Source organism: Triticum urartu, chromosome 6A, assembly GCF_056163025.1.
Source record: "Triticum urartu cultivar PI428250 chromosome 6A, HENAU_Tu73, whole genome shotgun sequence".
In the NCBI taxonomy this organism is placed as follows: domain Eukaryota; kingdom Viridiplantae; phylum Streptophyta; class Magnoliopsida; order Poales; family Poaceae; genus Triticum; species Triticum urartu.
This window is the reverse complement of record NC_141878.1, coordinates 23,782,725-23,808,791: the sequence shown is the minus strand read 5'-3', so window position 1 is coordinate 23,808,791 and position 26,067 is coordinate 23,782,725. Positions and strand designations below refer to the sequence as shown.

The 26,067-nt window shown below is 41.0% G+C and overlaps 4 protein-coding genes across 5 annotated transcripts; 1 reads left to right on the top strand and 3 right to left on the bottom strand.

The window, feature by feature from the left end:
• Positions 1–4,367: 4,367 nt before the first annotated feature.
• On the bottom strand, positions 4,368–7,567 carry LOC125517571 (transcription termination factor MTERF8, chloroplastic-like). 2 transcript variants are annotated; one of them, XM_048682775.2, is made up of 2 exons: positions 6,313–7,567; positions 4,368–4,585 (listed from the first exon to the last, which is right to left on the bottom strand). In XM_048682775.2, exons 1-2 carry the CDS (start codon positions 7,470–7,472, stop codon positions 4,576–4,578), a joined length of 1,170 nt encoding a protein of 389 aa, XP_048538732.2. In that variant the 5' UTR covers positions 7,473–7,567; the 3' UTR covers positions 4,368–4,575. The 2 variants fall into 2 exon arrangements, with proteins under 2 accessions (XP_048538732.2, XP_087384507.1); XM_087528381.1 differs by having other exon boundaries at positions 4,368–7,567.
• A 1,046-nt stretch (positions 7,568–8,613) lies between these two features.
• LOC125517569 (transcription termination factor MTERF8, chloroplastic-like) lies at positions 8,614–12,820 on the bottom strand. The gene has a single exon (XM_048682772.2). It carries the CDS (start codon positions 12,818–12,820, stop codon positions 11,450–11,452), a length of 1,371 nt encoding a protein of 456 aa, XP_048538729.2. The 3' UTR covers positions 8,614–11,449.
• Positions 12,821–16,872: 4,052 nt separating this feature from the next.
• On the bottom strand, positions 16,873–19,975 carry LOC125517570 (transcription termination factor MTEF18, mitochondrial). Its single transcript, XM_048682774.2, has 2 exons — positions 18,637–19,975; positions 16,873–16,974 (listed from the first exon to the last, which is right to left on the bottom strand). The coding sequence occupies exon 1, from the start codon at positions 19,871–19,873 to the stop codon at positions 18,683–18,685; it is 1,191 nt and encodes a 396-aa protein (XP_048538731.2). The 5' UTR covers positions 19,874–19,975; the 3' UTR covers positions 16,873–16,974; positions 18,637–18,682.
• Positions 19,976–22,539: 2,564 nt separating this feature from the next.
• On the top strand, positions 22,540–25,968 carry LOC125517566 (disease resistance protein RGA5). Its single transcript, XM_048682770.2, has 2 exons — positions 22,540–23,413; positions 23,844–25,968. Exons 1-2 carry the CDS (start codon positions 22,626–22,628, stop codon positions 25,801–25,803), a joined length of 2,748 nt encoding a protein of 915 aa, XP_048538727.2. The 5' UTR covers positions 22,540–22,625; the 3' UTR covers positions 25,804–25,968.
• The last annotated feature ends 99 nt before the right edge of the window (positions 25,969–26,067 follow it).

The window sequence follows — 26,067 nt, the reverse complement described above, 5'->3', positions numbered from 1 at the left end:
CATCCTGTAAAACAATGAATGTTGATACTAATTTAATTTACCATCCCACAGTACAAAGTAATCAACTGATATTACCAAAATAAACCATATTTTAGATTTTTATAATCAACCCAAAATACATCAACTACTGCATTGTTGTGCCTAACAAAAACAGGTATGCGTGCATAGTATATAAATTTGATTTTGTGTTTCGAAGAAGAGTGTCCATTGCAATGCAATGTTAACCTGGGAACACAACTCACCTCAAGTGCAGCATATATCTGGGCACCTACTTCTTCAGTCAAGTGCAGTAAAAGACCGTTTGTAGAACCTGTTTAATCAGAGTTTAACATTAGAGACAACATTATGCTCTAGTATGGTTGTACAGGATCACCAATTAAAATTCAGATAAAAAGTAAGGTCCTAGAACTCAACAAATATGCATATATAAGTGGAGGAGCACTTTTGGTTGGAGTCTGTAGCACTTGCATTCTAAGTAGCCATCCATTCCATCAATCCGCCCGCCTCTTGTATGTAACTTAATTATTTTCTTTTCTCGAGCACTGTAAGCCTGGTGATCTACATACATCATTCAAACATATGGAATTTCTGGTTTCAAGTTCTGAAATCTACATACTGTAGCTTCTACAAAATGGGAAACCATGGAACAAACAGTATCAAAATACCAGTCAAGTTCAGGATTCCTACCAAATTTCCAGCCAAAAGCTTCATCGCCACGATTCCTACTACTGCTCGCCTATATATCAGAACAGAACAACATTGATGATACACAAAACTTAATTTGCCGGTGAGGCCTGCCTGATGGTCACCGCAACGGTGAAACACAGGGATTTGGAAATTAAAAAAAAGCACCGGAGATGATCACACAAGTGGAATGCATTGTTAATCAAACGTAACTGGTACGTACATAGCTCCCAATTTAAATAATCCAAAGTTCAAAATAATTCATCTTTGCTTCTCGGGCAGAGGAAGAGATGGGGCAGGCTGCTTATGAGCAGGAAACAACCTCGATTTCGATTTGAAAATAGCCACTAAAAAAATATAGACGACAGTAGATAATATCATTAAAAAAACTCGCAGCAGTGTGTGTATGATTTGATTTTGCAGTAGGCATTAGAAATATCTACAGCAGCCATTGTCCTAAAAGGATTCAGGCAGTATGCATCTTAGGCATTACTACATCTCAAAGAAAAGAAAAATCAATAGCAGTGACTAAATAGCTGTTACGCTCTACTAAGCAAGGAGGCTCGAATCTAAATAAAAGCAATCAGGTCACAGAGGCAAAATATAACCATGACAATATAAATTTTCCACGTGATATTGTCTCCTGTAGTTTGCAAACTCTTGGATGGAACTCTCTCCAATTCTGCAGCTATGGAGAGCTAACTGCAACGTGCGCAATTAACTAATGACAAGACGCAATGAGAATAAGAAAAGCAAGTGCAGAATTTCACTAACGAAATCAACCAATGACCAGTATCTGAAGATGGCCCATCACTGAACACTGATACTTCCCAAATCACTCTTAAAATCTGAACATGGGAAAAATGGAACTGACAACAAATAATTCGTTCAACCATGATTTGGAAAAATATAATTGGATGAGACCATTCAGCCATGTCAATGTCATCCAGGCCGGCATGGAGTTCGGCTTCTTACAGGTACAGGTACACACTTTGTTTTTGTTAGACTTCGCGCCGGCTCACCCACCGCTGAGGTGACCCAGATAAACGCGAACTACTACCCTCCATGCTTAGAACCCAACCGCCACGCTTGGATTCTTCCCACACTGCGACCACCACCTACTAACCATTCTCTCCCAATCCCAGGGTGATGTCGTGTGACGGAAGGTGGTAACTGGTCCCGCAATACCCGATACGTCTGTCATCAACTTTGGCACAGTTCTGCGCCGAAAGAAATGTGTAGCCAAAACACAAAACTGAATTTATATAAAACTGAATCATGCGGGCCTAGTGTATAATCATAAATTCAGTTCGTGTTTCTAGGAACAGTGGTCATTGCAATGTAAACCTGAGAAACACACCACTCACCTTAATCATATAGACATATTTGACCTGATACATCAATCGAAACACCCACTTCTTCAGTCAAAAATGAATGTTTAATAGTCAGAACTGAACATTAGAAAACTCAACCCATCTGCAGCCGTCCATCCTTCCAAAGGAAAATATGGTAATTCAGCGTCACCGTATTAGGCTTCAGTGCAGCAGCAAAATTAGATCAGACTAATAAGGTTCGTTTTTCTTTTACTTCGAGAGATAGTTAGCTGGAACTTCTGAGTAAAAATGAGTCTAATCCCAGTGAAAAAAAGTCAAGCTACCTTAACCATTAATCTTCTGCGCAAGGGGAAGCAATCAAGTGCCGGATCCAATAATCTTTTTGTCATAAGGAGGCCCGGCCAGGTAGCATAGGGCTGCTCAACGAATGGTCTTCACCACTTGTTCCTGGGCTGCATCATCCACCTTGGCTCAACTGCTTCTGGCAAGGAAAACATCAGTGCCAATGTGCCAGGTGATGATGCCTTAGAATGCCCCGAGCTTTGCTGCTTCTGCTGAGGGAGCATGCAATGGCTCATCAAAAATCGCAACATTCTTTCACAGTTTCCATTTTTTTTTAATTTCATATAACATACCATGGTCGAAATTTGTAGTAGTCGTGACAGAAATAATAAGTGAACTGAATGAACTGAAGATACAATTTTAAGTTATTAACTGCAATCTTCGGTGCTACCTTCTTTCTTCCAAGGGATGGGGTTGATAACTAAAGCAGAACTAGCTGTAAGAAACAAGCTGAACACTGGATGTGAATCAGTATGGAGAAAGAACTGAATTTAAATGTTAGATACTACTGGATGTGGATACTCTTTTCTTTTGCAACATGTAGATACTTAAATCTTTGTAACTGGAAGTTATAAACTATACAAACATAAACAGCTGTGCCACAACACAATGCTGGTTTCTGAAAGGGCACACCTAATAGCACCAGGCAGAGGGACAGGTCTGTACCTAAACAAATGTGTAACCAGAACACAAAACTGAATTTATATACAACAGAATCATGGGGGGCTAGTATATACTCCCTCCGTCCCAAAATTCTTGTCTTAGATTTTTCTAATTACGGATGTATCTAGTTACGTTTTAGTGTTAGATACATCCATATCTAGACAAATCTAAGACAAGAATTTTCGGACGGAGGGAGTAATAATAACTTACTTTTGTGTTCCAAGAAAAGTGGTCATTGCAATGTTAACCTAAATCACATATACAATTTTGACCTGACGCATCAATCGAAACACCCACTTCTTCAGACAAAAATTAATGTTTAATAGTCTGAACTGGTCATTATGAACCTCAAACCACTTGCAGCGTCCATCATTTCAAAGTCAGAAAAATATACTCATGCTTAATGTGGTAATTCAGAATCACCATATTATGCTTCAGTGGAACAGAAAATTTACATCAGACTAATTTGTTTTTCTTTTACTTGAGAGATAGTTAGCTGTAACTTCTGCATAAACATAATTCTAATCCATGTGAAAAAGACTCCCTCCGTCCCAAAATAAGTGTCTCAACTTTAGAGACACTTATTTGGGACGGAGGGAGTATCAAGCTATCTTAACCATTAATATCTTAACCATTAATTTTGCTCAAGTAAAACTCTTTTAAGAAAAGTTTATGAATCTTAACAGCAGGGTGATTTTTTCGTACTGATACCCATCTTATCTGAATATGTACTATACATCACCTAGGTATATATTCTGTGTTTGCTGAATATATACCATTTCTCATCTTGTCGGTCATCAGCTGCAGTTTGCAGCTTTTAGACAATACAAGTAGTTGCTGCAATTTTCTCTTCTTTTTCAGATCGAAATGGCTATGATCTTTCATGTGTTCAAACAGGAAAAATGTTTGTATATAATGGCATGGTAACAGCAGCGGGGATTGTTACCCCTGTTGTTCATTAAACACAGCCAGAACACATATACATCACAAATCACAACAATTTGCCACTCTTTAGGTTATAGAATGGGCAACCAGTAGAAGGTCTCGGTGTCTCTAAGTCTAACCTAAATATAAAACAATGTTAGTACTAATTGACATACAGTGGAACCTAAAAGACAAGGAAATGTAAATGAACATGCATGATAGATAAATTTTGGCATGAAAGCAGATCATACTGATACATTTCAGTGGAAAACAACACAACAATATTCTTCTGTTTTCTGGTTTCATGGGTGCTGGTTTCAACAAAAAATTAGTCCACCCACACATCCAGTTTCCATGATCTTCAATGCAAGTCGGAATCACATATATATCCATAAACTTCTCATTTACAGAGATCTCCTCTAAGGAATGACAACATCAACATATATGGGGGTTCAGGAAACAAATTATCAGTTTCATAGGGAGTTAGCATTTAGCAACAGACATACTACAGAAAACAGCCAACATCATGTAAGGCAAAGAACACTGAAACAGGAAGTAACAGCTTACACGCAGGGTGATAACTTTGTTGCGCCATACACTGTAACCAATTTCCATAGCCGCTTTTTGTTCATATGAATCTGAAAGAGGTAAATACACCCAAAATCATAGAACTTGCACTCGATGATCAGTTTGGTGTACAAACTTGTAAAATACGTATTTTTGGTCATTAAACTTGTACGAGCGTTCATATACGGTCACATTTCATGTACACGGACGTATCTATGGCCTATGTGGCATTCCAGTGTGGCCAGGGCCCACTGTCATCCGCTGTAGCATCTAGATCTGCAGAGAAGCCTTTGGCTTTTTTTATTTTCGTATTAAGCCCCTAAAAATAAAATGAGAAAACAAGCGATATGGGGTTTTGAAGCTGCAACGTGCCCTAGTAGTCTCACGTGGACAACCACCAGACTACTGATCATTCATGTCTATATAGCACGACTAATTTCTGTATCATATAAACATTGACTGAAAATAAATTTTACAAGAAATGTAACACGGAAAAAATGAGCACCGTGGCTCGACCATGTGACCTTGTGATCAAGTTTAACTAAGATTACCACTGACAACACAACACGTTCAGATGTAAGAAAACAATTTATATTCTTGTGTTTGTGACATTCAAAAAATATTTATGTGTTACAAAAAAAGGTATGCGACATTTTAAAAAGTTTCATAAACTTGTATTTGAAAAAATGTTAATCAACACAACATGTCCAGATTAACATTTTTTCAAATACAAGTTTTGAAACTTATGTGTATTGAAACATATACTCCATATGATACACATGTGTTTGCACACACACACACACACACACACACACACACATATATATTTAAATACTCCAGTATACATCTATGTTTGGAGTATTTTAAAAAACATATGCTTAATACTTTTTAAACGTATGATTAACATTTTTTTCAAATACAAGTTTTGAAACTTTTTTCAACTATGTTTTTAACATTTTTGGATGGTACGAAACATTTTTAAGCTACACAAACAGTTTTATACATTGTATAGGCATTTAAAAAAATGTCATGACCAGTTTTTTTTGGAATGCACGAACATTTTTGAAATGCAACGTATCATTTTTAATTACACAAATGTGGTTTGCAATGTTTTAAACATTTTTTTAAATGTCACACACCTTTTTTGTAATACATAAACATTTATTAAATATCACAAACACAAGAATATTTTTTTCTTACATAGAACAAGAAGGAATAACAACATGAAAAATATTTATCCCATTTGGATATGTTGTGTTTTCGAAACCCGGTGGTAATCTTAGTTAACATTGACCACGAGGTCACATAGTCGAGCCACGGTGCTCCCTTTTTTGGGGTTACATTTCTTGTAAAATTGATTTTTCGTCCGTGTTTATATGATATAAAAATTATTTATGCTACCTAGACATGAATGATCATCGGTTTGGTGGTTGTTAACCCGAGCCTAGTAGGAGCACGTCCCTAGTTCGTAACCGGACCATCCCTTGTTTTTTCATTTTATTTTACGGGTTTTATACGTAAATAAAAAATCATTTTATTTTAGGGGCTCAATAAGTTAAAAAAATAGGTGCATAATACGTAAATAAAGAAAAAGTCTGCAGATCTACCATGCGTCGCGGGCTTACGGTGGGCCCTGGCCATGCTGGCATGCCACATAGGCCATGGATACGTCTGCGTACATGGAATGTGACCGTATATGAACTTTTGTGCAAGTTTGATGACCAGAAACACGTATTTTACAAGTTTGTGCACCAAACTGACCGTCGCATGTAAGTTCTATGACTCTTGATGTATTTACCTCAATCTGAAATTAGCTGGCACTTCCCCTTTGCAAGCTGTTGCATAGTCTTCAGCGAGGTGTGGTGCAGCTTCCTTGTGAGGGGATATGAGTTTCTCCATAAATACCTTCTCAGTCATCTTGACCGCAGTAAAGAAGCTCAGGTCACCATCTAGCAGTCCATTTTCCTTGAGAAACTTTATAACATAGTACCGGGGTCTGAGTCGGCCCTCCATGCTATAAGAGAGCAATGTCGGTCGATGAGCAATGTACACGGGTTCCACCCCCACCTTAGAGACCAGGAACTCGGACCTGCGCTTCAGAGATTCCTTTGACTTCCCCAGCAGATTTGGATATTTGTGCACAGCAATGCTCACTTGGGCATCAGACCACCTGAAAGTATTCTTCAAGTAGTCCAATTTGGCGGCAACCTTCTCCTCACTGAGAAACGCGACAGCCTGCAGCCCTTGCCTGAACATACCAGAGCCGCGGCGCACACCTAGTCTTTCAGCACATGCCGCCATTGCCCGGATGCGCTCCGGGTTAATTGCCAGTATCCTCGGCTCCCGGATACACAGCTTGGCAATATCACAATCACCTAGGCCGCACTCCCTCAGGAAGGCAACATTGGGCTTGACCAACTTATCGAGGTCCGACGACAGAAGGTGGGATGAGCGCTTGAGCAGCCGGAGGAAGTTGTGGAAGGAGCCCAAGAGGGGCAGGTAGTAGTGCAGCTTGGGGACTATGGATCTACAGCGGAAGGAGGCGTGGGCGAGCGAGACGAGGCGGGCGATGTCGGAACGCGACAGGCCGAGGCCGGTGAGCCCATCGACCACCGGAGCCAGGGTTTTGTCCACTTTGGCGCATAGGATCTGCGGGTCCTTGGCGACAACCGGGGCGACGTCGGCGCCGGAGAGGCCGACGCCGGCGAGGAAGGCGAGGACGGCGTCGGGGTTGGCGGGGGACTTGAGGTGGGAGAGCTTGGTGGAGGCCTTGAGGGCTTGAGGTCGGGTGAGGCCGCAGGTGTCGACGAGGTAGTCCTCCACGGCGAAGCCACTGGGATTTGGGGAAATGTGGGGCGCGGCGGCGGAGAGGAGACGGCGGAGTGGGAAGATGGCATAGGTGGGGGTGGAAGGTGAAGAGAGGAGACGGGAAACGAAGCACTCTCGGAGGCGGAGCATGGCGCAGCCGGCGGCGGCGAGAACAACGGCGCCGGCGGCGATGCAGAGAGAGAGAGATCTCCGATGGATTGCAATGGCAGCTCTGCCTCTGCTCTAATGGACTCTAATGGACTTTTTTTCTCAGTGTGCGTGGGCTCTAATGGACTTTTTTTCTCTGTGTGCGTGGGGTCTAATGGACCGGGTTTTTGATACACCTACCCAATAACAGATGTTCATTTTTCTCATCCATGTTTCTTCCCTTGTTTTAAGAAAAATCTATTTCCTTCCCTTTTCATGGTTATATTTTTATTTACTTTCTCTACTATGTCTCCTCCACATTTTTAAATTATTCGTATTCGTATCATATATTTTGTTGCATATTTTGTTTTATTTTTATGTATTTCCATTTTTGAATTTTCACTATAAACAAATGTGTGGTACTACCTATTTCCTTTGACGCTGCTTATAAAAATGGAGACAAACTTGGCATCTAATGGAAATTCTGTTTTCAAAATTGTTATTTTCTTAATTTCAAAAAATATGTTTCATGGAATAGTTTAGTCATTTATATATAATATTTATAATCTGATGAAATAATCTTTACAACCATACTGATACACATTAAAAAAATTCATAGACAATGAATATATCTTAATAAATACAATTATCTTTTTTATTTTGCATTAATTCTAAAGATATAGAATACTTTTCACTAACAAATACTTTCTTCTTGGTATTAATTTTTTATTAATGTGAGAAAAAAGGGTTGTATGAATTTTTTTTGTTGTCTGATGATATAATTATTAGAGTGTAGTGAAGATTGTACTGTTTGATATACATAAGGAAAATAATAGATAATGCCATAGACTATTGTTTTGACGGCTCCGAACGATGCGCTTGAGCCGTCGAATCATCAAAGTATCCAAAGACAAGCAGAGAGCCGACTAGCTAGAATGCTAGACATGGAGGACATTGTATGACAAAATACAAACTAGGTGTGATGGAACATCCAAAATCAGCTTACAGACCCGAAAATGAGGCCCCTTCTTCAGCAGTTCAGAGCAGCGCTCGCTGATGGTCAGGCATCACTGGGTCAGACCATCCATACAGCAAGTCTGAAGTCTAGTCAGAGCCAGCGGTTGGTAGTTTGACTTGAGCAGTTGCTGCAGGGTGATGACAAAGATCATGGCTTAGCTAACAATTGCAAGGAACAAGACAATAGTGTCAACTAACCTTAGTTTTTTTTAAATGGCGACACTTATTTTGGATCAGAGGGAGTATTGTATGTTTCATTCCGTGGTGCTATGTTTCGTTCCGCATTTTTACATGTCTAAAAAAAGTTGCATACATGTTTTATTTGACATACATGTGAACTTTATTACTCCCTCTGATCCAAAAAAAGTGTCGTGCCTCTAGCTGAGAATTGGACCAAAGTCATGACACTTTTTTTGGATCGGAGGGACATCTTCAGGGGCATAGTCATTCCTCCTCCAAATGTCTGGGGGATAGTACATGCACAAATAGCGATGACCCAATAGGCTCCCCCAAACCTAGCCCATATGTCTAGACTCCCACAAATATAACACATATGTCAGGGTGAAGATGGCCCCATCTCAAACCGAGCAAAATTCCCCTACCCTCTTCCTCCTCTCCTCCTTCTTTAGATAAAGGGAGTATATTAATATTACGAAAATACCAATTACATCCAGCCTCTGTACTAACAAGACCAAAGACATCAAGCATACACAGGGCCAAAAAAAAAATATAAAGAACAGAAGAAAAAAAAACTGCCCACGATGATCAGTCACTAGCAACAACAACACTCTAACCACCACCGAAGACAACACCCGGCATACAAAAAAGGTTCTCCGAAAGCAATGCCTCAACAAGGAAACAACAAACAATTGTTGTCGTTGCCCGATTGAAGATCTTGAGTTTTCACCCTGAAGAAAGTCCGAGTTCACCCAGAAATAATGCCTTCAACAAGGACATTGCCATGTACAACCAATGAAGGCCAGACCTTGGGTTTTCACCCTGGGAATCTCCTCCTTTGTTCCTTCCATTGTCCCCACGTGACAGCATCTGACAACCACCTCGAAGCACCGCCCCTAACACGGTCACCGTCCCCGACACACTGGTCACATCGGTGTGTCCTACATTGGCCGTTGATGGATCCACCTCGCATGCCACATGTCCGACAAATTGGACGGACATGTTTTGACTTTCTTTTTCACACATTTGCAGGGCACGTAATGGACATTATGGATGAGTTTTTTTTACAATGAATTCTTTGAATAGTCGTCGGACGACGATGAAGACCATTATGAGTTGATGGTGATGTTGAATATCCTCGAAGCGATAGACAAGGAAGAGGTACATGTTTTCAATTTAAGGGATTCATGATTTCCTTTGCAAAAAATTGAACTATGTCCTCCGAGCAATATTTATGTCTGAAAAATGTACTTCCAAATTTAAACTATGTATTTCTATTTTTAAACTATGTCTTTCGAATATTTTGATTAGCATATTGAAAAAAATCTTTGTGACCTTTAAACTTTTTTCCTTGTTGCAGAAAATATATGTGACATCATTAATAATGTTAAACATATATCAAATAAATGTTTCGAATGTATATGCAAAATGTTGATAGCATACAAAAAAATGTTTGTGACATTTAAAAAAAGCACACGTTTCAAAAATATCTATATGACATTATACAAAAAATGTAAAAATGCATTTGGAAAATGTTAAATGTATATTAAATAAATGTTTCAAATGCATATGAAGTATATACAAAGTTTATGAAAAAAGTAGACATCAAACATGTATTTGAAAGAACTATTAATAATTGTATCTAAAAATGCTAGTCATGTACTCCCTCTGTAAACTACTGTAAGAGTGTTTAGAATACTAAAATAGTGATCTAAACACTCGTATTATTTTACAGAGGGAGCATTGAAAAATGCTAAACATTTATAAAAAAATGTTTTTGATCTATACAGAAATGTAGACACCAAAACATTTATTTAAAAAATGTTAATTGTGTATTTTAAAAAATAACATGTAGAAAAAAATTCACATGTACATGGAAAATGTACATAGAAAACCGAGGAAAATGATAGAAACAAAAATAGACAATTAAAAAGGTTCTAAAACCGATGGAAACCATAAAGAAAAACATATACAAATAAATGAAAAGAAAGGAAAGAAACCCAAAAAAAGGGTGAAAAAAGAAGGATAAATGAAGAAAACCAAAGAGCTCCAAAGTAAACTAATACTCCCCCAAACCGAGATCAAGATGGCGATGAGTACCTACAGCAGCTTATCAGCAGGTAACATTCTCGATTTCAATTTGAAACTACACGCTCAAAAGATAAAAACAACAGCTGGTATCCTAAAAGTTCAGAGCAGTTCATCTATCCATTTGGGGTTAGGCAACCGACAGCAACCGATTCTCCTTCGGGCAAGGGAAACACCAGTGCCAGTGTGCCAGATGATGATGCCTAGGATGCCACAAGCTGCGCTGCTCCTACTGATGGAGCATGCAATCACTCATTAAATTTCCCTTGCAACATTCTTTCATAATTTTCCATTTTAATTTCATATAACACATGATGGTCGAAATTCATAGTTTTAGTCTTGAAAAAATATAACTTAAAATAGAATGAACTGAAGATACAATATTAAGTTATTAACTGCAATAGAATGTAACTAAAGCAGAACTAACTGTAAGAAATAAGCTGAGTACCGGATGTGGAGTCTTTTCTTTTGCAACTGTGGGCACTTCAATCTTTGTAGCTGGAAGTTAGAAGCTATGTAAACATAGACAGTTGTGGCACAACATAACCTCATAGCAACCAAAGAGATGGACAGGTCTGCACCAAACTCTTTTAGTATTCAGCAAGACTACACCAAAACAGGAACAACCAGCTTACTACACAGAGTGAAAAATTTCTTGCGCCATACGCCGTTACCAATTTCCTTAGCCCACTTTTGGTTCAAGTAAATCTGAAATTAGTTGGCACCTCCCCTTTGCAAGTTGTTGCATAGTCTTCAGCGAGGTGCGGTGCAGCTTCCTTGTGAGGGCATATGAACTTCTCCACAAATACCTTCTCACTCAGCATGACTATGCTATAGTAGTCCCGGTACTGATCTAACAATCCATTTGCCTTAAGGAACTTGATAACATAGTACCTGGGTCTGTTTCGGCCCTCCATGCTATAAGAGAGCAACGCAGGACGATAAGCAATGTACGCTGGTTCCAGCCCCACCTCAGAGAAGAAGAACTCGGACCTGTGCTTCAGAGATTCCTTTGACTTCCTCAGCACACCCGGATACTTGCGCACAGCCATGCTCACTTCGGCATCAGACCACCTGAACGTGGTCTTCAAGTACTCCATTTTGGCGGCAATCTTCTCCTCGCTTTGGAATGTGACAGCGCATAGCGCTTGTCTGAACATCCCAGAGCCACGGGGCACGCCTATACCTTCCACGCATGCCACCATCGCCCGGACGCGCTCCGGGTTGGTGCTGAGCATCCTCGGCGCATGGATACACAGTTTGGCAATATCACAATCACCTAGCCCGCACTCCCTCAGGAACACAACATTGGTCTTGACCACCTTGTTGACGTCCCATGACAGAAGGCGGGGTGAGCGCTTGAGCAGCCGGAGGAAGTTGTGGAAGGAGCCGAAGAGGGGCAGGTAGTAGTGCAGCTTGGAGACGATGTTTCTGGAGCGGAAGCGGTCGGGGGTGAGGGAGACGAGGCGGGCGATGTCAGGACTCGAGAGACCTAGGCCAGTGAGCCCGACGACCTTAGGGGCCAGGGTTTTGTCCACCTTGGTGCGGAGGAACAGCGGATCTTTGGCGACGACGGCGGCGGCGTCGGCGCCGGAGATGCCGAGGCCGGCGAGGAAGGCGAGGACGGCGTCGGGCTTGGTGGGGGATTTGAGGTGGGAGAGCTTGGTGGAGGCCTTGAGGGCTTGGGGTCGGGTGAGGCCGCAGGTGGCGACGAGGTACTCCTCCACGGCGAATCCGGGGGAAATGGGGGCTGCGGCTGCGGAGAGGAGGTGGCGGAGTGGGAAGATGGCAGAGCTGGAGGTGGAGGGTGAAGAGAGTAGACGGGAAACGACGCACTCGCGGAGGCGGAGCATGGCGCAGCCGGCGACGGGGACGGCGGCGACAAGAGCAACGGCGCCGGCGGCGATGCAGAGATAGATCTCCGATAGATTGCAATGGCAGCTCTCCCTCTGCGCGTCGTGGTTAATCAGAATGGGCTCAACTTCTTTTTCTCTGTCTCCGTGGGCTCCATTTTTGTCATCCATTTTCTTCCCTTGTCCAAAACAAAATACATTTCCTTCTCTTTTCATGGTTTTATTTTTATTTACTTCTCCTACTATGTCTCCTCCACATTTTATTTAATTATTTTCTGTCATCTATTTTGTTTATTTATCGGTTTCCATTTTGGATTTTTCACTACAAACAAATGTGCAGTACTTTTCTTTTTTCCTTTGACGCTGCTTATAAAAATGGAGAAAAACTTTGCATCTAATAGAAAATTTGTGTCACAATTAATTTTTTATTAATTTCAAAAAAAATTGTGTTTTATGGAATAGTTTGCTCATTTTTATATAGTATTCTTATTCTAATGAAATGCTTTCCACAACCATAGCGAGGATATACATAAAAAAATACCATAGACAACGAATATATCTTAAGAAAGACTATCATCTTTTTTCTTTTGCATTAATTTAAAGATGGAGAATATTTTTCACCAATAGATACTTTCTTCTTGGTATTAGCTTTTATTAGTGTGAAAAAATAATAGGTTTGTGTTAATTTCCTGTTTGATGTCGGGATGGACCGAGAATTGCTTTTTCAATTTCTTTAATTGTTTTCTTGGTTATCCTTCTCCAGATTTTCCTAGCTTTTCCTTTTGTTTTCCTTTTTTGATCCTTCACAAAAAAATATGTTCTCCTCCATTTCTAGATTATTTTTGCTTTATGTTCATTAAATTTGAATTTTTACCTAAAAACGCACAATAATATTTTTTTTGTGATTCGCCCGAAAATTTGTATTCATTAAATTTGTTGCGGTGTCGATTGCAGCTGTTGGAGGAGATCTGGGCGAGACGTGTTGCTCGTTTCGCTGACGGCCTTCCGCTGGATTCGCCTGAACTGGAGGAGGAGCCAGAGTCGGAGGAGGAAGAGGAGGGGAAGGCGGAGGAGGAATAGAAGGAGGGGGAGGAGGCGGAGGTGGAGAAGGAAGAGAAGGAGTCGGGAAAGGACAATGTTGCCATGCAGGAGGAGGAGGGCCAGAGGATGCGGCGACGGCTGCAGATCCGACGCTTGCGGGCACGACATGGCCAACGCCATGGCGCAATTCGAGGAGGCCCAAACGGACGAGCTGGTGGAGCACGGGGTGGAGGCGAACTGCCGCATTCTCCACCAGCGGAAGGCGGAGATCGACAAACTCTTCGCCCAGTTCAACGAGGAGGATGAGGACGAGTCGACCGTGCGCCCAGCCGCCAATAACCATGAGGCCGACAGCTCCGGCACCAACATCATCAACATCTCTGACAACGAGAACGCGTGGTTTAGTTTACGTAGATCATGTCGTTGCATGGATTTGTATGAAAATGGCAATCTGATATGCCTACCATGGTAGTTTGTGATGAAATTTGGGGTGTACCAGGTCACCTTCTGCGGAAGCGCCTGGCAACTGGTTTTAGGTATGCATGGTTGTAGATGCTCTCAGCCCATGTCTTCCTCCTCCCCTGGTGACGCTCACCCGCTTGCCTTCCATGCCTCTCTCGGGTCGCAACATCTGCCAGCATCTGACAACCAAAGCACAAGATAACCAACACAAGGAAGCACTTACAAAGAATCCGTAAACAAGATGACAAGCAGAAAACAGAACATAAAACAAAGGCAAAATGTAACCATGACAAGTTTTCCACATGATATTATTTACAACAATTTGCAAAACTATTGGATCAAACTATCTGCAATTCTGCAGCTATGCAGAGCTAACTGCAAGGCGTGAAATTAACTAATGACATGAATCATGAAGCAATGAGAGAAAGAGAAGCAAGTGCAGAATTTCACTAATGAAATCAACCAATGACCATTCTTAAAATATGAACATGGGAAAAAATGGAACTGGCAACACATAATTCGTTCAACCATGATTTAGATAAAGAATATAATTAGATGAGACCATTCAGCCATGCCATCCAGGCCGGCAAGGAGTACAGGCACACACTTTGTTTTGTCAGACACCGCTCCGACGTTCCCACCGCTGAGGCGGACGATAGACATGTGCTGATGACACCAGACCATAGGTCTCCTGTTGTGTGAGCAGTATATAAAAAGAAATGAATTTATATGTCAGACCTGGATGTGGATGCTAATTGAAATCATTGTACATGCAACTTAGAAACTCTGTAAACATAAACTGCTGTGACACAGCACAATGCTGGTTTCTGAAAGGGCTCACCTCACAGCAACCAGATAGAATGTACAGGTCTGCAACGAAAGCACAAAGATTTCAACTCATGGACCCCTTGTTTTCTCCAAAGACTACTTGCTGTTTACATAACTTAGTGTCTACTATTTATCGGATAGCAGTATCATATAGCAAAACAATATGCTAAGTTTTAAATCGTATCTTTGGATTTCGATAATCACCCCAATAGACTGTACCCTGAGTAACTCTGATGAGGGAACGCACTGCATAGAGATGCAGATCGCAGCAGAGAAACAAAAAAAATAATTGCAGAGTGTTACACAGAAAGAGAAGGCAGTCGCATCTGGAATAATAGATAATACAATGTATAAGGCAGATCTCTGTGTGATATAGGCCATAAATATAAGAATACCAGTAAAGTGTTCTTGTGAGTCTAGAATCGAAAATATGAAGGAGAACCTGGGTACCAGCGCACCCTATATGCAAAAAAAAATTAATAATTCAAAAAAAGTTCAAAAAATTCCAAATCTTTTTTGGTATTAAACATGATCAAGTATTGTAGTCGTATAAAAAAGATTCGTCAGAGAATGACTTTCGTTGCATCCTGGGTCGAAGATTCGGCAAAAAACGCTATATACAAGTACTATACACGCTATATATATTGTCGTCATAAACTTGTCTTTTTTGCCGCGAAGTCAATATGAATCATTTCTTGTCCAAATCTTTTATACGAGTACAATACCTGATCATGTTTGATTCCAAAAAAGATTTGGAATTTTTTGAACTTTTTTTGAATTACTAATTTCTTTTTCCGCATATAGGGTGCGCGGGCACCCGAGAGCCAAAAGTGCGCTTCCGTGAAACAGGGCCTTACAGACGAGAGTTGATCCCTGGCACTATTTGATAACATAAAGTCGGTAATGAAAACACTACTTGGAGGTGCAGGGCATAAGAAACATGATGTCACGCTGAGACTGTGCTTATACCTGGAAAATTGTCCAGCAGGTGTGTGCAGAGGCATGGATTCGACAGCTCCACCAGCTGAATCTTAATCAGACCGCAAAGAGTATTGATCTGGCGAGACCTTACATAATATCGCTAAGCATATTAGTGGAAAAAAAAGACTGAGCTATTACCTGTTTTTTCTTTCATCTTCCATTCAATGTGGTAACTCTCATACTGGGTTACTAACTTCCTCTGTTTCAGAATGCAAACTTAGTACCTGATAGTGTGTTTATAAGCAAGAGGTGATAGTGTGTTACTAACTTCCTCTGTATCAGAATTATAGTTACTTGGTTTACAAACTTACTACAAAAGAACCAGTTTGGTCAACTTAATTATTCTTAGGCATGTGGAATTGAAGTATACCATTCAAGGCAAGCATAAGAAAATAGCTGCGTTCTCTGAATACAACCGCCCAGTCGCAGGATGGAAGAATCATGTTTTTCCTATAGTACACAACCAAAGTATTTGTTCTTGTGTGGCAGTACATCATTTGCATCAATGAGAAGTAGATTCATATATATCAGAGGGACATTACACTGAGTGGAGAACTGGCATTACTCCCACTTCAGTAAAATGCATTATGATCTACTTCAGTGGCAGCACCATGAGGACCAAGGATGTAAATTAATGGATAAATTGGACATACATACATAAACTTCAGTAAATATAGATAAGAATATTTTATATAACTACCTGGCTGTCGAGCATGCCCATGTTGAGAAGCTTAGTGACATTTTCTTTTATTCCACATTAACATGTCAACTGATCTCAGAATGCAGTCTTCCCCTGATACATTAACATGCTTGACCAGACAGAACTGGCCCCACAAACCATATATGCTGAACAAGCAGAAGGAATATAAGATATGTGTAAATAGAGTAAGGAATGCTCTCTATCTGCATCAAGTGACCTTCCATGCATAAACATTCCTGATTTGCTATACCTCTTTTTCTTCCTGTGAGGAGTCTTGAAAAATTGGCACTTGTGGTTGCAACGGTTAAATAGTCTGGAGATACTCCTCAGAAATAGACCAGGTGCAGGTGAATAAGTTCTGTCAATATGTCCAGCAGAAACTTTACATCAGACTAATTAGGTTCATTTTTCTTTTATTTCAGAGATAGTTAGCCAGAATTTCTGAGTAAAACATAAGTCTAATCCCAGTGAAAAATAACAAGCTATCTTAACCTCCAATTTTGATCAAGTAAACCCCGTTTACGGAAAGTTTATCAACCTGAACAGTAGAGTGGCCTTTCCCTAGTGGCGATATGCTTAGATATATCCCTCCTATTTGAACAAAATATCCAACGCATTCGTCTCCACGTAAATATAAAGCAATGATCAACACAAGCATGTACAGCTTGCCTAAGTGTTTCGTTTTTCCCCCTCTTGCGTCCCTTAAGTTCTTCTCTGTTTTGATCATGAAGTTCAGGAAAAGCAGGTTAACTAAACTCATTCCAAGTCACTGAGCAGAACAAAATAGCAACAGCAGCCCAGATCTGCTGACGCTCTGCAGAAGCAACAGAACAGAGGCGCACTACAACCGATGGCTGATGTGCACTTCATCACCCAGGGCCAGGTATAATCTTTAGTAATTCATGAATTGATATTTTGTATTTACTGAATATATACTATTTCTCATTTATCTTCTTTTTCAGATCGATATGGTTGAGATCTTTCATGTGTTTCAACAGGAAAAATATTTGTATATAGTGCCATGGTAACAGTACCATGGTTAGTTATCCCTGCTATTAAACACAATCAGAACAGATACATACATCACTAAACAGGAAGGATTACAAGTGCCCAGGGCACTGACTCGTGGACATGTAGCGACACTAATTTGGTTGCAAGACAAGTACTAGTCGAGCAACTCTGAAATCTTAGTCCTTGCTAAACAAAACAATTCGCAACTTTTTATGTTAGGATGGACAACAGATTGAAGGTCTCGGTGTCGTTTCAAGGCAGAAAACTGGGATGAATTTTGTTGCAAACTATATTCTTAAATCTATGATTTCACTGAATTGTAGACAGATGTGAAGAAAAAACGTTTGCCCTCGGTGCAAGCAGTAGGTTGTAGTGGGAAAATCTCATAGCCTTTTCTTCTTCATATGTCCACAAGAACAAGTGTTAGTTCAAACTTCATTGGACTTGCTTGTTATACATGGCACCTCAATTGGTTTATTCTGACGATTAATGAGGGATGCAAATGATAAGACTGATTCATATGTAGAAATTTGAAATTTCCAAACTAAAGAAAAGGTCAACTATGGTATTTAGGAATGAATAAGGAGGAAGAAAACAAAAGATTAAAAAAGAACCGACATCAATTAGAAATATATATCTAAGCATAATGTAAATACTAACATTGAACTACAAACTTTAGTACTAACTGTCATAATATTTGTAAGAATAATCCAAATACTGAACATTGAACCGCAAACTTAGTACTAACTAAAATATGATGCAACTGAAAATACAATGAAATCAAAAGGGAACATGATAGATAAAAATTGCCATAAAAGCAGACCAGACTGATATTTTGAAGGATCTTCTCTAAGGAATGACAACAACAGCCTATCAGGGTTCAGAAATCAATTTATTACTAGTTACATCAAGAGTTAGCAATGAGCAAACTGGCAAGTAGCAAACACACTAGAAAAGATAGTCAACATCCAGTTAGGCCTAAACACCAAGGCAGGAGTTACCAACTTACTACACAGAGTGAAAACTTTCTTGCGCCATACACAGGTTACGGATTTTCATAGCCTGTTCCTGGTCCATCTAAATATGAAATCAGTTGGCGCTTCCCCTTTGCAAGCTGTTGCATAGTCTTCAGCGAGGTGTGGTGCAGCTTCCTTGTGAGGGGATATGAGTTTCTCCACAAATACCTTCTCAGTGATCTTGACCGCAGTAAAGAAGCTCGGGTCACGATGTAGCAGTCCATTTTCCTTGAGAAACTTTATAACATAGTACCGGGGTCTGAGCCGGCCCTCCAAGCTAAGACTGAGAACTACCGGTTGATGAGCAATGGACACGGGTTCCAGTCCCACCTCAGAGACCAGGAACTCAGACCTGAGCTTCAGAGATTCCTTTGACTTCCTCAACACACTCGGATACTTGCGCACAGCAACACAAGCTTCGGCATCAGACCACCTGAACGTATTCTTCAAGTAGTCCACTTTGGCGGCAATCTTCTCCTCGCTGAGAAACGCGACAGCCTGAAGCGCTTGCCTGAGCATCCCAGAGCCACAGGGCACACCTAATTTTTCAGCACATGTGACCATCGCCCCGACGTGCTCTGGATTAGTGGTGAGCAACCTCGGCATACGGATACACAGCTTGGCAATATCACAATCACCTAGCCCGCACTCCCTCAGGAACACAACATTGGGCTTGACGACCTTGTCGAGGTCCGCCCACAGAAGGTGGGATCCTCCCCGCTTGAGCAGCCGGAGTAAGTTGTCGAATGAGCCGAAGAGGGGCAGGTAGTACTGCAGCCTGGAGACTATGGCTCTACGGCGGAAGCCGCCGGGGGTGAGCAAGATGAGGCTGGCGATGTCGGAACGCGGCAGGCCGAGGCCGGTGAGCCCATCGACCACCGGAGCCAGGGTTTTGTCCACTTTGGCGCATAGGAGCCGCGGGTCCTTGGCGACAACCGGGGCGATGTCGGCGCCGGAGAGGCCGACGCCGGCGAGGAAGGCGAGGACGGCGTCGGGGTTGGCGGGGGACTTGAGGTGGGAGAGCTTGGTGGAGGCCTTGAGGGCTTGAGGTCGGGTGAGGCCGCAGGTGTCGACGAGGTAGTCCTCGACGGCGAATCCACCGGGGTTCGGAGAAATGGGACCGGCGGCTGCCGATGCGGAGAGGAGCCGGTGGAGAGGGGAGATGGCCGGTCCAGAGGTGGAGGAGAAAGAGAGGAGATGGGCAACGATGCGCCCTCGGAGAAGGAGCATGGCGGCGGCGGCGGCGATGGCGGCGGTGGTCTAGTTGTGTGTGGGGAAGGAAAGAAATGGGGGCCGGTGAGAGAATGAGCTGCCATTCTCTGTTCTTGTCGTCGTTCGGTTCAGCAGTGGGCTCTAATTGGACCCATTTTTCATCCTATAGGCCTACCTCTAAGAATTTTAATGAATCTAAAAAAACCCTACCTCTATGAGTTGACTAACAATCATCCTTATGAACACGCGCACACAACCCTACCTCTATGAGTAGACTAAAACGGCCAATATTGATATTATGAAGTCGTCATAGGCGCCTCGTAGTTGGAAGGCACAAGCCTGAAATAAATCCAGAAAATATGTGAGCACTCGTGTCAAGTCAAAGACTTGAACCCGGTTAGGCTGACAAAAGAGCCTAACTATCTAAACTAGGCTTAGTTCACCAAAGACTCGTTTTTGAGATGTCAGACATTGGTCCGACAATGGGTGCACCGCAATGCATGCTTTAACATGATGTAAATTATTCAAATAACAGTGTATTTAATAAAGATGTGTTTCATGAATTCTAGCACAGATCATCGAACATGATCGCGTGTGATGTGTAAGAAAAAATGTATGAGTCAAAATGCTTACTATAATGATGAACAAACGACAGAATTACCTGAAAATTATGTCTGGAATCTCCAAATTCCAAAATACATGAAAAATATATGAGTCAAATTTCCTAGTTCTCTTATATTACCTCGGTTCTTTTAATTCTTTTCTTGGTTATTCCTGTTTATGTTTTCCTATTTATTGTCTTTTATTTTCACTCTTACTTTCTTGATTCACCTTTTTTTAACATGTTTTCTTGCATTTTTTTCCTATTTCGTACACTTACTTTATTTTTATAATTTTTAATAAGTACAATATTTTCTTCTTTTTTTTGGAAGTACTTATAACGAAGTGGTGAAAACAATTTCCTGATTGATTTTTTTATCTCAACAATGGTATTTTACTCTCCATATTTTTATTTACTCCGCATGTTAGCTTTGTCTAAAATCAAACTTTGACAAAATTTATAGAGAAAAATATTAACTTATACTTTTCGGAGTGGAAAATATTAACATATATAATACCAAATCAATACCATTAGATTCATCACTGAATATATTTTCATGTCATATAATGTTTTTATTGTAAATGTTCATATTATTTTTTATAAACTTGGTCAAACTTTATAAATTTTTACTTCAGTCAAAGTTAATATGTGAATTAAATAAAAACAGAGGTGGTATTAGTTTGACAAGAAAATAGGTTTCATGGATGTGGACAACGGTATACATTTAATCTGATTTTTCATATTGTACTTTTTATCTAGTGAAATGACTTTCAGTGGTACAATGAACATTTTATTTGACATACATAAATATTTATTTTGTTTGGTTGAAGCTTTTGACATATTCATAAGCAATCATGGCAATACGAAGAACAACAGAGGTAAAAAGAATTACAACCAGGTCCATGGAAAAACTAAAAATAGAAATAAAAGATTAACGCACGAAAATATTTTTGGTCGGCATTTCTTTGATCATTTCCATCTATTGGAAAAACTACAAATAGAAAGAAAATTCTCATTAACATGCATGAACCTTTTGTTGTGGGCGAGGAAAGCATATATATCTAAAAGTACCTAGAACATTTTTAGTAGACTAATTTCGGGAGCAGAGTAAATGTTTTATTTAGCATAAGTGTGTTTTTTACATCCAGTACATGAGCAACTTCCATAGATGGCGCAACCTATTATGTAAAACAATTGTTAGTTTTCTTATATTTTATTGAAGTTTGACATTTTCTGTTGTAACTGTGATTTTATTATTAGACACAATTTGTAAAATAATAATTCTATCATTTATAATATGTAAATAAAATACAAAAATCTGGAGGACCATGAATTGATTGGATGAGGTGTTGTACCCCCCAGCCCATCAAATTCAAGGTTCACACACGTTCAAAAAGAAAATCTTCAAGGTTCAAACCGCATGATTGATGCGGATTATCATTTCAGTGGAAACGATGTTTTCATCGCATGTTCTTTCTTTGTGACAAAAGAGTGATGCATGTTCTTGAGCTGCACGCAAGACGTACTATAATTTTCAGCAGGGGCCGGTGAGTGTGCGCGCGTGCGTCCCCATGTACTTTGTGTTTCTCACTAGGAGTATTTGCTTTCGACAAGAGTCTAAAAAATAGATGTGCTAAATGGTAAGGCGTGTGCATATTCACCCAGTGGAGCGTGTGTAATCTTTGAGTTAACTAGGTATCGAAATCTTAGGGAATATAACTCTGTCTACTAACTTGTACTGCCCACACAAACATAGCATAATTAGCTGCTAATGAGCAACAGTATCCTATGTTTGGATGAGCGAGAAGTCAAACATGAAGGAGCGGGGGCAGCAGACAAAAGGCATCGTTGGTCTGAACCACCACGGAACCCAATAGCGAAGAATGCTTTCTAATGCATAGTTGGAGTATTCAAATCTCGGCGTGCATCTCTAGAGTATCAATTAGACAAATTTTTCAAAGGGTGCAGTAGGAGTAACCCTTGATGCACTATACAGTCTGTCTTGAGTTGACTAAATGCACTAGCGAATCTTGAGGGAAACATAAGATATGGTACTACTGTCTTGAGAAGCAAATTTACAGGATTGCAGTTGTATAGATAGTGCCATTGCTCTCTAGGAATTTTTCCTTGCACACAAACATAGCTATCTCGCCAATCTGCTCCATCAGGATGGCAGCGAGTGCGACGACAGGGGTGATGAACCCTCTCCTTGGCAAGCTCACCAAGCTGCTCGGCGAAGAGTACAGGAGGCTCACCGGTGTGAGGAAGCAGGCCTCCGTCCTCAAGGATGAGCTAAGCGCCATGAAAGCTCTTCTTGACAGGATGGAGCTTATGGATAAGCTCGATCCCTCGGCCAAGAACTGGAGGGACCATGTTAGGGAGATGTCCTATGATATGAAGAATTGCATCGATGACTTCATGCATGATACTGAAGACGCCTATGAAAAGAAAGGCTTCATCAGAAAGATGGCTCAGCGTCTCAGAAGGTTGGGGAGGCGTCATCAGATTGCAAACAGGATCAAGGAGCTCAAGGTTCTTGTGGTGGAGGCGAATGCTCGACGTGAGAGGTACAAGATTGATGAGTTCATCAACTCGAGTCCTAGCATCGTGGTTACGGATCCCCGTATTTCAGTGATCTACAGGGAGAGAGAAGGCATCATTGGTATTGATGGCTCGAAAGAAGAGCTTGTTGGCTTGTTGATGGATTCTAAGAAGAAACTCAAAGTGGTTTCCATCATGGGGTTCGGAGGTTTGGGTAAAACTACGCTTGCCAAGCAAGTGTATGATGAGATTGGAGGACAGTTTAACTGCAAGGCATTTGTTCCAGTCTCTCAAAGACCTGATGTTAAAAGTCTTCTGACTGGCCTACAATTAAAGCTTGGGATGGAGGATTCTTCTCATGCTCAAGAGTTGCAAGACATCATTGACCGCCTAAGAGAATACCTAAAACATAAGAGGTATTTTCTTTTCTTCTAGTACTCATTCATATACTAGTATCATTGACAGTCATTTAATAGAGGTCATCTAAAAGTTTTTGACATGGTTGGGTGTAACTTCAAAAGGGTGCACTCATAAGTCCTAATAAGGAGATCTTACAGGGCAACGTCAAATCTCTTGAGGCCTTCTGGATGTGGAGAAGTTGTGCTAGCTCATAAATATTGCTATCATAGGATCAAAGTTGCAGAACAAACATTAAACTTCTAGATGCATCTTACTGTTATAGTATATTATAGTTAGTTATTTCTAAAAAAACCATATATTTTGAAGGTCAAGTGTCATCAATCTTTATTACATTTTTGTTCCTTGATTTTAGTTTTCATGTTTTTCTCTCTACCTTATAATCATGTACCGATCTAACATATGATAAATCATGCAAAATTTCAACAGGTACTTAGTTTTAGTTGATGACTTGTGGGATGAACCAACATGGAATATTATTAGTTGTGCCTTTCCAGAACATGGTAATGGAAGCAAAGTAATGGTAACCACACGATTAGATGACATAGCTCTCTGGGCGTGTCAGAATGATCGTGCGTGCATTTACAAAATGAAGCCACTCAAAGAACAAGACTCAAGACAGTTATTTTTTAATAGAGTATTTGGATCCAAAAATGACTGTCCAGAACATTTTAAAGAAATTTCAGCTCGAATTCTCAGGAAGTGTGGCGGATTGCCACTTGCAATTATCACCATAGCTAGCATCTTAGCTAGCCAAGAAGCAAGATCACCAAATGAATGGGAGAGCATAGTGAGTTCCCTTGGTGCCAAGATTTCTACAAAATCCACCTTCGAAGAGATGAGGGGTATACTGAACCTTAGTTACATCCATCTTCCTGCTCATCTTCGTCCATGTTTTTTGTACCTTGGCATGTACATGGAAGACCGTGAGATCATGAGGGATGACCTGGTTCGACAGTGGATAGCCGAAGGCTTTGTGTGTAATTTGCACGGAGTAGCTTTGGATGATGTTGCAAAAAGTTATTTCAATGAGCTTATCAATAGAAGTCTGATTCAGCCCGAAGAGACATTTGGTGGGGAGGTAATTTCCTGTAGAGTACACGATATGATGCTTGATTTTATCCTCAGCAAAAGTGCAAAAGATAATTTTATCAGTGTAGCATATAACTATGAAGACATGGCAAGATTGCACAGTTGCGAGTACAAGGTTCGTCGATTATCTCTGAAATCAAGTGTTGGTGATGAAACATCGGAGACACTTGCTACTAGCATGTTACAAGTTAGATCATATGCTCGGTTTTGGGAGTCCAAATGCACACCTCCTCTTTCACAGTTTAAGTACGTACGTGTGCTTTTTTTTGAGTTTTCATATCAATGTCATACAACAGTCGACCTCACTGCAATAGGTCATTTATTTCTGTTGAGGTATTTGAAGGTTTCAGCAAGATCAGCAGACATAATGCTACCTACTGAAATTCAAGGGCTTGCTTATTTGGAAACATTGGAGTTAGTTTGCCGGTCCACACAAGGCTTTCCATCGGATATAATTCGCTTGCCCAACTTGTTTCATCTTGTACTTCCATATGGTATAGCGCTGCCTCAAGGGATCCAGAACATGAAATCAGTCTGCACCCTGAATTGTTTGGGCATGTGGAATATGAGTTCCCTGGAGGATATCAAAGGCCTTAGCGGGCTGACCAATTTAAAGGAATTGACGTTATGCACGCCTTATGGCCAGTGCTTGACGGCTGACCGTGTGGATGCTTTGGTGTCTTCCATTGGAAAGCTCCGAGGCCTGACACACCTCTCCCTCGACTGCCCGAGCGAATCTGGTGACAATGGCAGCCAGCTAGACTCATTGCCGGATCCTCCTCTCCATCTAGAGGTACTCGATCTGGAAACATGGGCTTTCAGTAGAGTTCCCAAATGGATTGGTGAGCTAGGTTGCCTCCGGATCCTCTATCTTTGTGTCATGCACATGTCCAGTGATGAGATTCGTGTTCTTGGAGAGCTTCCCTCCCTCATCGATGCCAGGTTCCACGTGTTGGATGTTTCTCAAGATAAGGTCATGGTCGGCGCGGGGCTGTTCCCAGCTCTGGAGTATTTCTATCTCTTGTGTAGCGAAGATGTCACTGAGTACCTAAGCTTCGAGGCAGGAGCTACTCCCAAGCTACTAACACTCAGCCTTGGATTCGTCTGGGAAGAGTGGAGAGGCGCTACACCAGTCGGAATGGAGCGTCTGCCCTGCCTGCAGGACATCCGCTTGTCTCGCCGGTACACCAGCGCCGAGTCAAGCGAAAATCAGGAAGACGTGCTCGCTGATGTCGTGTCTGCCTTCAAGAGCGCCGCACGGCTGCACCCAAGGCATCCCTCTGTTACGGTTGTGTAGCCATGCATTCCATCCATGAGCCTCAGTTATCGCCGCGTCACTTTTCTCTCTTGATGAATGTGGTTTTTTTTTGAGGATCTTGATGAATGTGGTTATTACTATTCCCCTTGTGTATTGTAAACCTGATATAGTACTTTGCTTTTATTTATGAATGAGATCATTATGAATAAACATCTCGGCCAGCAGAACCTTCCACAAATGACGAGCATAGTTTGGAAATGTTTCGTCCTAATAAATCTTGCACACACACCTTGCATTTTTTAT